This window comes from Anastrepha ludens, chromosome 6 (genome assembly GCF_028408465.1).
Source record: "Anastrepha ludens isolate Willacy chromosome 6, idAnaLude1.1, whole genome shotgun sequence".
Taxonomy (NCBI): Eukaryota; Metazoa; Arthropoda; class Insecta; order Diptera; family Tephritidae; genus Anastrepha; species Anastrepha ludens.
Genome location: NC_071502.1, coordinates 73,832,361 through 73,846,962, shown reverse-complemented (window position 1 = coordinate 73,846,962; position 14,602 = coordinate 73,832,361). Strand labels below are relative to the sequence as shown.

Sequence of the window (14,602 nt, the reverse complement as noted above, 5' to 3'; positions counted from 1 at the left end):
GCAAAGAGCAAATATTAAATTCTGTGTTAAACTTGGAAAAACATTTAGTGAGACGTACGAATTGATGCAAAACGTTTATGGTGATTATTGTTTAGCTCGTTCAAATGTAAGTAATTGGTTTAAACGGTTTAAAAATGGTCGTGAAGATTTGAATGATGATGAAAGACCTGGTCGTCCAGAAGCAAGTAATCGTGCTGAATTGGTGGAAAAAGTCCGCGAAATCATTGCTGTTGACGGAAATTTCACTGTAAGAATGTTGGCTGAAGAACTAAATTTATCTACTGGTACTATTTGGAAAATTTTAACTGACGATTTGTGTAAAAGAAAGGTTTGTGCACGCTTTGCTCCACACCAATTAAATGAAGATCAAAAAATCGCTCGTGTAGAGCATTGTAAAGACATCATTTCAACAGCTGAAAACGATCCACATTTTCTTGATTCGATCATAACTGGTGACGAAACATGGTGCTTCAAATATGACCCTGAAACTAAGCGTCAAACTGCAGAATGGAAGACGAAAGGGGAGCCAAAAGCAAAGAAATTGCGTTTTCAAAAGTCAAGAATCAAAACAATGTTGATCACGTTCTACGATTCCAAGGATATTGTACACAAGGAATTTGTTGCAGAAGGTCAAACTATTAATGGAGAATACTATTTACAAATTTTACATCGTTTGTGGTCAAGAATTGTTCGTGTAAGACCTGAATATCCAGAGGGGAAACAGCTGTTTTTATTGCATGATAATGCACCACCTCACAAAACCAAAAATGTTCGTGAATTTTTTATGCAAAAACATATTTGGGTCATCGACCACCCTCCGTATTCGCCTGATCTATCACCATACGACTATTTTCTGTTCCCTAAATTGAAAACTGCCATGAAAGGTACGTTTTATGATGATATTCCAGCCATTTAAGCAGCCGTGACAAAGGTGTTAAAGAACATTCCCTTAGATGACATAAAAAAGTCCATGCAGAAATTGGTTGATCGTTCTGAACGTTGTATCGAGTTAAATGGAGACTATTTTGAAAAAAAAAAAATTTTCAATTCACAGTACGATACGTGTTTTATTCTACATCTGAATGTATGTTATTTAGTGAACATACGGTGTATGTTTCGAATCTAACGAAACAATCATGTCATAGCAACGAAATTGAAATGAGGAATACTTTTGCGACATTTTGCAGAAACTGAACTATTTGCAGAGTAAAGATAGAGTTTATATAATGTAAATAAACGAGAGACGGTTGAAGCTTCGGAAGACAGGATATTAATAATATGTCTTGAAATAACAACAATTCATGAGTTACACAGATCACTGGTATGGTATACCTATACATAGTAAAGTACAACCTCATTACATTGAGATAGGCTAACGACTACCGCTGATGCACTCATTCTGTCACTGTATTCGGTAATGCGACTCAGATCACTGTTAGCCGCAATTACACGAATGAATAGGCTCCCCCACAACTCAACCATGGCACAATTCATACCATAAGCATTGCACGAGTACTTTGTATTTTAAAGCATACAGATGTATGGCAGCATTTACAATTTTTTACGTATGAGTGTCCATGCAAAATGACAACTGACATATTAAATAACTAAACATGTGCTAACAAGTATCCAAGTCATCTTAATGACAATTTATTTGTGGGTTGGCTGCAAAAAGTGGCATAAATATGTATATGAAAACATACCCAAATACAATATAGATGTATAACTAGTTTATAAGAAGGGTAATTTGGGTTTATCTTGGAGTGATTTTCACTCGAAAAAACGGCATTATGGCATATACCTATAATAAAAACTAATACGCTAGAACGTCAGTGGCCATAGATCACTATACCTATAGATTATGTTCGCGTTAGTGGAATTTTTTTGTTGTTTCACTGGCAAAATGTTAAAAGTAATACAATGAGCCAGCTCATATCGCATAGCTTTTAAGCTTCTGTTAGGGGCCGGTGATCTAGCTGATACGAGCGACTGTTTTTGACGCAATGATATATCAATCCTTAATTCTTCTCCGTTAAAATTCGTTTTAAAAATGCAATAGACATAAATACTCGATCAATTTCTTCAAATCAAAGATTGTGATTTATATAAGGTCGATCGGTCGTTTGCGTTGAAGTCGGCGGGCTCACATGAGTTCTTGTGTAGGAAGTACAATTACTTCGTTGTTGAAGTGTTTTCTATCATTCCCTGGTACTTTCTGCTGACCTTTGTTATTTCTTCTTGAGTTGTGGTAATGACCAGTTCTCTGTGTAAGTCGTGATTTGAGATATATCGTGGCGAACCAGTTATTATTTTTAGACTTTTAGATTGCTGTTCCCCATAGTTGTATTCCGTAAGTCCAGATAGGTTTTATAATTGTTTTGTAGATTAAAACTTTATTGTACAAGGGCAAAGTTGAGTTTAATACTAATGTGATTTATAAATAATGTACTAATATATTTTTATTATTACTTTTAAGCATAACTTTATCTTTATTTATATCAATTTGATACAGCTAGTCTTGTTTCAAAAGGGAAAAGAATCGGAATAGATAATCGAGTGGATTTGTGCGTGAGTACCATTAAGTTAGTGGCAAGTTCATGTCCTCCATATACATATGTGTCGAAAGGATGCTATGGCACACAATTAGCACTTCCTAGTAAGTAATTTTTCTTAGTCGCACTCAGAGTAGTAAGCCTTCCAAAATAACGATCAGAATCAGAGTATCCATTTGCACTCACCACATTTTCTTATAGGGTAGTAAGCATATTTTTATAGTTATACATATGCTTATTACATATGTGGGCATTTAACTGTAAGACAACTGAAAGGAATATGACACCTACAGTGAAATACTAGCGCATGGGAGTGACACCGGCACATAAACAAGGCGGACAAGGTCGCGCGTTAGCGGTTACTACTTTATTTGTGAATTACATGAATCAGCATAAAGTTACAGTAGTAGCAATTTATCGAAGAATTGTGAGTATTATGCATGCATGTATGTATTTCCATTGAGGTCATACTTACCAAGACGCGATTTTCGGTTTTGTCACCTTTCGTCTCCAATTTAACCATATACTTGACCAGAATTTTTGTGTGACGGCCCAGTATGGATTTAACGCCCTCTGGAAATGAGTAGAAAATGTAAAATACATTAATTAGCTAATAATATATTACATTTTTTCTTAATTTCTTAATGAAATAATTAAGGGTGACTACTAGAGTTTCAAAGTACAAACGTTTGAAGAAAATATAATTATAAAAGGTTGTAAGCTAATCAGAAGTTTAAAAACTTTATTAGCTTGGGAAACGCAAGCAAGTATATGCACTTCTCGGAAGTGGATTCTGACGCAGTTTCAGCTGTTTTTGTTTTTGTGCTTTTATTATTAACCTCACGCTAGTTCCAAATTCAAGTGCCCAACAATTACGGATGCGCACACTTAGGCGACAAAAATAAGTTGTTGTTATGATTTTCAAACATAAGATAATAGTATAAAACAAATACACATAAACAGTTCATATTGTATGCAGTCATATGGAGCAATGGAGAAATCTCAGTTGACCACCACTTAAGCGAAATATTTATAAATTAATAGCATCCGTCGTTTTTGAATTGCTCACATTTTCTCTGAGCTTTCTATACAGTTCTCGTACATACGCACAGCAACGTCCATACACTTTATAACTATACATATGTACCTATATGTATATTATTTGACGCATACGTTCCAAATAAGAACCACAAGCGGTGTGCGTCTTACATATGGAGTGGACTACAATTTTGCAACCTTCGAGCGTACGGATCCAGGAGCGATCGCTACTATTCAAAAACATATGTATTTTTATATCATCTGATGCTTCATGCCCACTGTGGGCAGGAAACTCACAGCTAACCGAATGATAGTCAAGCATAAACTTCCTCGACTACGGCAACCGCAAAATAGGCAAACAATAAATATGGAAAAAGCCAAAATATGGCGCTAAGCACAAAGCCCGATAACACACCAATAATGGCTGGCCGTAAATAACCCGAAATTTTAGGAATTACACATTTGACAGATGGTTCCCCATCTTCTGGCACACAAAGTAGGCCTTCCGCAGCATTGAGGCAAAAATTTTAAGTTGGATTTCAGCCGAAAACCACATCTCCGGCAAGTACATGGATGTCGTTTTCGGCCGATGTGCTCGACAATCAACTTCAGTCTCAGGTACCTAGCTCACTCAATGGCTTTGAGTTAAGTCGCTTATCAACCCTTAAAAAATCGCCAGAAAATAGGTAAATTAGCGAAAGAAACATCTATGTACATCTCCTGAAAGAAAAGTTTACGGACAACTTGAGAATGATATCATTGCTGCCATTTGCTTTATAAGTGGCATTGTCTGTTCAGACAAGAAAGAGGGTGTATTGAAGATCAGACATTTTTGAAAAATAAAAAAAAAATAAAAAACGTTTCTAGAAGATGCACGTTTGAAAGAAAACAAATCGGAGAAATATTTCGTGTATCATCTACGAGAATTTTCAGTATCATCTTCGCATGCTTATGTTCAACGCAAGAAGTGTGCCAAAGATGTTCACACCACCTCAGAAGCAGCAGTGTGTCGTGCGCCCTCGCGGGTTTTGAGTCTGATTAGCGAGAACATGAATGAATTTATAAAACGGATTGTTATTGGAGACGAAACTCGGTTGCATCACTATGAACTTGAGTCGTCACAAGCTGGAAAAATTAAGAGTACAAGGATCCAGACGGCAACAAAATTTCGTTCATTTCCAGTCTAAAGTAGAATTATAGTTTTTATAGAGCATTTAGTGCTAATATAAACTTAAATTAATAGGACTATGAATAAGTTCGTGCGGTTTTACAACAGATGGCGTAACTTGATTATTATTCCATCGATCCACATTTCCAAACATTCATTGGAGAGCTACTGTCGTAAGGCACAAACGTCAGTATAAGTTTTTTATTTGAAGCGTAAACAACAATATTTTTACCACACTTGAAAATGTCGAATTTCGTGCCAAATAATGTGTTTTTGCGGGGAATTCTTCTTCATTATTTTAATATGAAGAAAAAAGCAGCCGAAAGTCATCGTATCTTGGTGGAAGTTTATGGTGAGCATGCTCTATCTGAGCGAACGTGCCAGAAGTGGTTTGCACGCTTTAAAAGTGGTGATTTTGGCTTGGAAGACGAAGAACGCGAGGGTGCGCCGCCAAAGTTCATGGATACCGAATTGGAGGAATTGCTCGATCAAGATCCGGCTCAAACGCAAGAAGAGGTTGCAAAAACTTTGGGCGTTGATCAATCAACCATTTCCAAACGTTTAAAAGCCATGGGAATGATCCGAAAGGTAGGCCATTGGGTGCCGTATGAATTGAAGCCAAGAGACGTTGAACGCCGTTTTATGGCATGCGAACAACTGCTTCAACGGCACAAAAGAAAGGGTTTTTTGCATCGAATTGTGACTGGCGATGAAAAGTGGGTCCATTACGACAATCCAAAACGTCGGGCAACGTATGGATACCCTGGCCATGCTTCAACATCGACGTCGGCGCAGAATATTCATGGCCTGAAGGTTATGCTGTGTATCTGGTGGGACCAGCTGGGTGTTGTGTATTATGAGCTACTGAAACCGAATGAAACGATTACGGGGGATGTCTACCGACGACAATTGATGCGTTTGAGCCGAGCACTGCGAGAAAAACGGCCGCAATACGCCGATAGACACGACAAAGTTATTTTGCAACATGACAATGCTCGGCCACATGTTGCACAAGTGGTCAAAACATACTTAGAAACGCTCAAATGGGATGTCCTACCCCACCCGCCGTATAGTCCAGACCTTGCGCCATCCGATTACTATCTCTTCCGATCGATGCAACATGGCCTGGCTGACCAGCACTTCCGTAATTACGATGAAGTCAAAAAATGGATCGATTCGTGGATTGCGGCAAAACCGACCGAATTTTTCACAAAGGGAATCCGTGAATTGCCAGAAAGATGGGAAAAAGTAGTAGTAAGCGATGGACAATATTTTGAATATTAAATTTGTAACCATTTTACGTCAATAAAGTTTCAAATTTCGAAAAAAAACACCGCACGAACTTATTCATATTCCTATTACAACAGATTATAAATAATAATTTTTAAAATTCATTCTTTGACATCGAAAAGTCAAGCGGAATAGCACTCAAGTTCTCATTGAATTCCCTTTGTGCCCGGTCAATAGGAGCATTACGCACATAATTAGTGTTAAGCTATTTAATATGAAATGGGTAAGAGTTGCGAAGAGATCTAATAGGGATAAGGGATCTAGAGCGAACAAAGGAAGCAAAAAGTATTTTGAGAGTGTAAGGGTCTGAGAACTTTGAGCTAATACCCCGTATAAAACCTAAGATTGAGTAAAAAGTGGATACAACAAAGTTAATGCGACTATTGAATGAAAAATAGGAGTCAAAAATCACACCTAGATCTTTGAATTCATGAACAGATTGAAATAACGTATGAGCAATGATATAAGGTGATTAAAAAACACTTTGAGATTCGGCGAAAGCAACATGAAAACATTTCTTGATATTTAGATGCCAGAGTTATTGCACCAGCAAACGAGCGCATTAATCTCTGATTGCAACATAGGAACATCCTCCGTGTCTCTAATCGGAAAAATAGTTTCAAGTGAAGTCGGCACTTTCAACCTATTTCGAAGGTATACGAATACACGTTTTCGGTGTAGATAAAAAAATTAAAATGACAAGTGCACTCCTTTTAGGTTTGAAAAGAGAATCTCCCGCATTTCATTCGACGAAGTTTGGACATCCTTCTATTACGGATAAATTGAACGAAATCTTTGCAAAGATTTTCTTTACACAAAGCATACATACGTACAATATAAGCGGATTAAAATTTTGTTAACTAAATATGAACGTGAGAGTTGCCTTTTTATTTTGTGTGATTAACTGCAATTTGACGTTTTCACACCGCACTCAATTGATAACGCCAGATCATCATGCGACATATCGCGAGATAGAGGCAATCTTGGGCATTTAATATTGTATGAAAATTTTGAGCCTAAAGAAGATTTGTTCTCGTTGGATACCGCATAGTTTGACAATTGCCCAGAAAAGAACTCGAGTCTATTGGTGGAATGAAGTGTTGAATAAATTCAGCTTAGAATAACACAATTTTATAGTTTGAAACGCACTTTATTATTCAGTATAGTCTCCCTGAGCATCAATACACTTGTTCCAACGGGATTCCAATTTATAAATTCCATTTCTGAAGTGAGAATCTGGAAGGGCTTCAAAATACAACTCCACAGATGTTATGACCTCATTGTTTGATGAACAACGCTTTCCACGCATGAGTTTTTTTAGGTCTGGAAACAGATGGAGTCGCTAGGGCCCAAATCTGGTGAATACTCCAACAATGCGAACTTTAATTCATGGATTTTAGCCATTGTCAAAATGCTCTTGTGACACGGTGCATTGTCCTGATGAAAAATAATTTATTCTTTTGCAAATTTGGTCTTTTTTCACGAGTTTTTTCCTTCTGTTGGTCTAAAAGGGTACAATAATATTCAGAATTCATTGTTTTACCAGCTTCCAAGTAATCTACAAACAAAGTTGCTTTCGCATCACCAGAAACTTATGCTAACATGTTTTTGGCCGATTTCTGGACACGAACCCCCGGAGCCGAAGAACCAAGTTCCCACCACTCTTTGGCTTCCTGTTTTGATTCATCATCGATTCATCCATAGTGATGAATCGACGCACAAAACCCACTTCGTCCTTTCGAAAACGCTCTAAATGTTGCTGAGAAAGTCGCATTCGAATGTTTTCTTGTTCGATTGTTAGCAAATGCCGCACCTATTGTGCACACAGCTTTCTGAAACCCAATACTTCAGTCAAAATATTACTTACACTGCCCAATGAGATGCCTAGGGCTTTTACTACCGGGTATGTCTATGCGCCGCGAACCAAACCAGCAATCAACAGTATGCGTGTTCAAAGTAGAGCTTATTCCAACAAAAATTTTTGACAACCATTTTTTTGCAAGAAGTTTTCGTAGAATTAAGGAGACGCAATCGCCGAAGAATCATCCTTCACCAAGCCAATTCAAGCTCTCACTTAAAGGGTAGCACAAGAGAGATTCTATGCACTCAAGAGACCGAAATTTTGCTCTCGAACACCAAAAATAAAAATAAAAAATTTTGGTTAAAGAAGCTGTTGAAGTCTTTAAACAGCTCTTTTTAGAGGTACTTCTGAGTGCTTTGAAAATTTGTTCAAGCGAATGCAGAAGTATATTAACTTCCAAAGAAAATAAAACCATTTTTAATATTGTTTTACTATGTTTATGTATTGCTTTTGCGCAAAATATAAAAGGCAACCTTCGTACGCAAACAAAACTCATAAAGCATTAAATAAGATTTTTATTACAATAATTTTAATAAAAATCTGTGGCGTAGACTTTCAAGATTTTCATGCAAAAAAGCGCGAATCAGAGCAAGGCAGTCAAGATAGACAATATAAGCCAAAGACGCGTGTGAGGAAGTAATGAAGATACATACTAGCATACATACCTACGTAAAACAATAGAGGCATAACATGTGTGCGGCGCGAGTGTGAAATAAATATTCACTTACATACCTACAAAGTATTCCGAAAATAAAAAAAATATTTGCATGTATGTATGCATATAAATAGGGGAAAATGGGGAGTTGTGAGACACAGGGAGTTGTGAGACATTGTTACCTTTCGGCATTATTCATTTGTTTACATTCGATTTTAAGTGTCAACAAGTGTTCTCGATGCGATCTCACTTTTCAGCTAGCATTGGTCATATTTACACGCATTCGACGCGTCTCTCCAGTTACTGTGTTTTGGAACTTCTCGGTAAGTTTTTTTCATCATTTGTTTTGCGATACATTCGATCAGTTGTTGAAGCGAATTGCAAATGTTAATATATACAAATTATTTATTGTCCTATTAGCTTTGAATTTACACATTCACTTGGGCCTGAACGTTCGATGTGTTTATGACTACGCGGCCATTTATAAAAAAACGATTTGGGGAGTTGTAAGACAACAAATGTGGGGAGTTGTGAGACACCGTTGTTTTCGACGTTTTAACGCATCTTTCATAAGTACCTCGCAATATTCATGCAGTGTTTGTATATAAATATATCATGAAATTTTTGGTTAAATTTGAGTTTTTATTGTTTTAAGTTAAGCAGAAACAACTCCATTCATTGCAATGTATGCGATCGAGCCGTGCACCTAAAGTGCGCCAATTTACGAACTGGTTATTATACATGTTCTCACTGCGAATCATCAGATTGATGGCATTGCATTTTTTATACACTTTTTTATAACAATTGTCTTTTCTTTTTTATTTTTCATCTTAATAAAGAACTAACAACTAAAATAAGTCATTTTTATTGATTTAAACCATGGTGTCTCACAACTCCCCACATTTTTGTATTTTGTATTATATTTTATATCTATACTAATATTATAAAGAGGAAAACTTTGTTTGTTTGTTTGTTTGTTTGTTTGTTTGTAACGAATAGGCTCAAAAACTACTGGACCGATTTTAAAAATTCTTTCACCATTAGAAAACTACATTATCAAAGAGTAACATGGATTACATTTTATTTTGGAAAAATATAGGGTTCCGCAAGATATTTGGATTTTTCGGACTCAAACTGAAAAAAATCTTATATATAAAATAAAGTCAACTTTTTGTGTGTGTTCGCTAACCGGCCGTGTCTGCACCGAATTAAACCAAACTTACACACATTGTTAAGAAGGTACTGAAGATGGTTTCCGTATAGTTTGGATACCTATTGGTGGATAGGGCTCGAGATATAGGTCAAAACGTGGACCCGGGTAACCTTCGGATGTGTATGAACAATATGGGTATCAAATTGAAGCTGTTGGTGAATGCTTTAGTACAGAGTATTTTTCATGCCGCTCCGTGACTGGGGTCTCGAGATATAGGTCAAAACGTGGACCCGGGTAACCTTTGGTTGTGTATGTACAATATGGGTATCAAATGAAAGCTGTTGATAAGTGCTTTAATACGGGGTAATTTTCATACCTATTGATGACTAGGGTCTGGAAATATATGCCAAAACGTGGACCCGCCGTGTCTTTGCACCGAATTAAACCAAGCTTACACACATTGTTAAGAAGGTATTGAAGATGGTTTCCGTATAGTTTGGATACCTATTGGTGGATAGGGTCTCGAGATATAGGTCAAAACGTGGACCCGGGTAACCTTCGGATGTGTATGTACAATATGGGTATCAAATGGAAGCTGTTGGTGAATGCTTTAGTTCAGAGTATTTCCATCCGCTCCGTGACAAGGGTCTCGAGATAGAGACCAAAACGTGGACCCTAGAATGTGTTTGTACAATATGGATATCAAATGAAAGCTGTTGATAAGTGCTTTAATACGGGGTAATTTTCATACCTATTGATGACTAGGGTCTCGAAATATATGCCAAAACGTGGACCCGCCGTGTCTTTGCACCGAATTAAACCAAGCTTACACACATTGTTAAGGAGGTATTGAAGATGGTTTCCGTATAGTTTGGATACCTATTGGTGGATAGGGTCTCGAGATATAGGTCAAAACGTGGACCCGGGTAACCTTCGGATGTGTATGTACAATATGGGTATCAAATGGAAGCTGTTAGTGAATGCTTTAGTCCAGAGTATTTTTCATGCCGCTCCATGACTAGGGTCTCGAGATAGAGACCAAAACGTGGAGCCTAGAATGTGTTTGTACAATATGGATATCAAATTGAAGCTGTTGGCGAATGCTTTAGTACAGAGTATTTTTCATGCCGCTCCGTGACTGGGGTCTCGAGATATAGGTCAAAACGTGGACCCGGGTAACCTTTGGTTGTGTATGTACAATATGGGTATCAAATGAAAGCTGTTGATAAGTGCTTTAATACGGGGTAATTTTCATATCTATTGATGACTAGGGTCTCGAAATATATGCCAAAACGTGGACCCGCCGTGTCTTTGCACCGAATTAAACCAAACTTATGTACGCACATTGTTAAGTAAGTATTGAAAATGGGTTTCGTAAAGTTTGGTTGTAATTCGGAACACTGGCAACGGGTACAGCGTTCTTTTGAACCAGCCATAATATCGCTTACTTTTTTAACGCTTGGGGCGGAACTGAACTGTCAAATTGACAGTGTGAGTTACAATGGGTCTATATTTCTTTCTGATTTGGATGCCATAAGGAAAAAACGTAAGTGCAACATGTAAAAATTGTTTGTGAATTTTTTTGGAGTGGATTTTGGAACAGTGAATAATTTCTTACGAAATTTGAGAATTTAATGTGAAATCCGAATGAAATTATGTGTTCGTGGAAAAAAATTTTTTTCGTTTTTTTTTTTGAAAAATATAAATGGATGCTTTATAAAACATATAAATTGAAACGAAAAATTCATGGATGATCAGGAAAAAAGACGATTGTTTATTCATATGCGTTGATTTGAAATTTAAAAACAATCTTCCTTTTTCCTGATTTTCAATTTATATTTTATATTTACTCAAAAACAAATAGAAAAACAAAAAATATTGTTTATGCCAAAGCGCTTGAATAAAGAATAAAGAAATAAATAATATGAAAATCATATATTTTCTGTTCTAAACCATATCTATTCTATTTTAGTGTGCCCAGCGAAGGGGGCCGGGTTTGCTAGTGATTATATACAATTTTAATTTTAAGGAAAATTGTAGTTTTGTTAAATAGGCCATACCAATAGCTTCCAGTATTCATTGACTAAAGATTCCATCGTTGACATATGCAGAATATTAAGATTTTGAGTAATACGGGTCCAAAAACAAAACCCGTCTCAAAACTCCCCATTCTCCCTTACTTATGTACGCGCATTTCCCAAAGGACCTTTAGAATCAAACTAAGTACAGTGGTGGCCTTATAATTAGAAACGAGATAACAGCATTTGATTTTACTAATACTATTTTAAAATTTATTTCGCCACATAATTTTTTTTTGTATTAGAAATAATAATATACAAAAACAAGTAGTCTTTCAGTTTAACATAAAAAATGTTCACCATTACTACAATCCTAAAAAAAAAAAATAAACTTAATACTAAACACAAATTCATCTTGGTCAAATAATTAGAAACGACAAGGAAAACTTAAAAATATCTTCAAAAAGTTCAATAAAATTAGCATAATTTTAATATTTTGTGGGATAACCCTTATTTTTTATAACATTTTGCAGTCTTCTCGGCAAGCTTTGTATTAAATTTTGGCATCTTTCAACAGATATGCTCTCCCAGCTTCGCTGCACCAATTGAAACTATTCATTATTATTTCTCGGACTTTTGTCCTTGAGATCTCGTTTCACAATTGCCCATAAGTTCTCAATTGGGTTGAGATCAGGACTTTGCGGTGGCCAGTCCAAAACATCAATATTTTGATCCAAAAGCCAACGCTTTACTAACCGTGAAGTGTGCTTTGGATCATTGTCACGCTGGAAAATGTAGTGAACCGGCATGTTCTCAAAGGAATATGGTTCGATTACATTTTCCGGAATGCTTTAATATTGATGTTGGTCCATGATTCCGTCAATGCGCACAATGGAGTCCACGCCACGCCAAGAAAATGCTCCCCAGACCATAATAGATCCGCCACCGTGTTTCACTGTTTTCACTGTATACCTGGGGTCCAAAGCTTTGCCTGGAGGACGCCTCACATATGTTTTTCCATCAGATTGGAATAAATTGAATTTCGATTCGTCACTCCAGAGAACTCTATTCCAGAAGCTTGAATCTTTTTTGAGCATTTCCTTAGCAAATCGTAACCGCTTCATAATATTTTTTTTTGACACACGCGCTTTTTTTTGTGTGATGCACTCACGTAGCCCCGCCTCTTGTAAGCGCCTTCCTATCGTCCGAGCGGAGACTTCTACATTTACAATAATTGCTCTGCAACTTCGGCTTTTATATCATGCGAAGACATAAAAGAGTTGCTCTTGCTGGTACAAATGAATTCCTCCGAATACCATTTTTTTGGAGCAGCCAAACCTCTGTGCGATAGCCGACATTGAAATTTTTTCCTTTTTGTAACATTGTACAATTAGCTCCCTCAATTTCGGAGAGCATGACTTTTTCTTACCCATTCTAACAGTTGAGATGAACTAAAATTAGAAAAGCTAATCTATGGATTTTTTCAGTATACTTACTTTAACACTAACTCCAAGATAAATATAGAAAATTTAAGAAAAAACTGCGCGTTTCTAATTTTGTGGCCAGCCAAGAAACACAATCAGAGAAACAATGTGAATTTTTTCAGGAACCAACCATCAAATATCAACGTGTTTTTCTACAATAACTACAATGTTCATCGCCTATTTTAAGAATAACGGTGCTCATAATTCAGAGTGCACGCCTTCCAGAAATATGCACAGTGATTTTATTTTTCTTAGCACATCGTTTCTAATTATAAGGCCACCACTGTACATACTTTACAGGCAACAAAGCAGAAAACTATATAGTAATATAAAGTAAAAACTGAGCTCAGTGTTTCGATGCTAACAGACATAGTAAATAGCAGCAAGTCCGTTATGCGGTAGTCTACTGGTAGCACAGCTACGTACATGTATTTCATGATGACCACGTCCTGTTGCAAGGAAAAAAATTCTGTAAATTCAGCTAAAGTATAAAACAAAAATGTATGTATGTGCACCACAAGATATTACAAACTTACAAAAAACACTACCGACGAATTTCTAGCGTATAAATGTGGCTTCCACTTAAAGCCTTCGGTTTTTTTCCTTATGCTTCCGAATTAGATATGTACAAAATTTGTCGAAAAGTTATGAGCTTAGTTGGTCTGAGAATTTACAAATTGAAATGAGAATGACAAACGTTATGTTGGTACTCATGTATCTCACTCATGCCGACGAGTTCTGCCATTTTGAATGTTCAGTTATTGTTGTTGACAGCTGCTTTGTTTGCACGTGTTTCGGCTCGTCTTCGATTTTTACCTATTCAGAAAGATGGATCAAAGAACCTGTATCAAATATTGTGTGAAAGACGAAATTAAGTGCGCGGATGCATTCCGAATGTTGACTGTGTCATACGGTGAAGCTACTTTAGACCAAAGCAATGTTTATCGGTGGTACAAAATGTTCTCAGAAGCCCGAGAAGATGTGAACGACGAAAAGCGTACCGGACGCCCGAGCACCTCAACAACAGATGAAAAAATTGATGAAGTGAAGAAAGTGGTATTGGCCAAACGTCGAATCACCGGTAGAGAAGTTGCTGAGGACCTAGACATATCGATTGGCTCGTGCCATCTGATGATGAATCGTGTCATAACTGGTGACGAATCGTGGGTTTATGGTTATGACGTGGAAACTAAAGCACAATCATCTCAATAGAAGCTGCCGCTAGAACCAAGACCGAAAAAAGCGCGCCAAGTTCGGTCGAATGTAAAAGTTTTGCTTTCCGTTTTCTTCGATTGCAGGGGCGTTGTGCATCGTGAGTTCTTGCCACAGGGTAAAACGGTCAATAAGGAATATTACCTGCAAGTTATGCGCAATTTGCGCGAA

General features: G+C 36.9%; 1 protein-coding gene across 12 annotated transcripts in view; it reads right to left on the bottom strand.

Annotated features, from left to right (window-relative positions):
- Window positions 1-14,602, bottom strand: part of LOC128868100 (F-actin-uncapping protein LRRC16A) — a 157,771-nt gene that overhangs the window by 70,008 nt on the left and 73,161 nt on the right. For all 12 annotated transcript variants that reach the window (XR_008455062.1, XR_008455063.1, XM_054109840.1 and 9 more), the window contains one exon: window positions 3,028-3,125. Coding sequence is in view for 10 of the 12 variants with exons in the window: in XM_054109840.1 (XP_053965815.1) it covers window positions 3,028-3,125 (98 nt within the window). In the remaining 2 variants the exon portion in view is untranslated. The remainder of the gene's footprint in view (window positions 1-3,027; window positions 3,126-14,602) is intronic.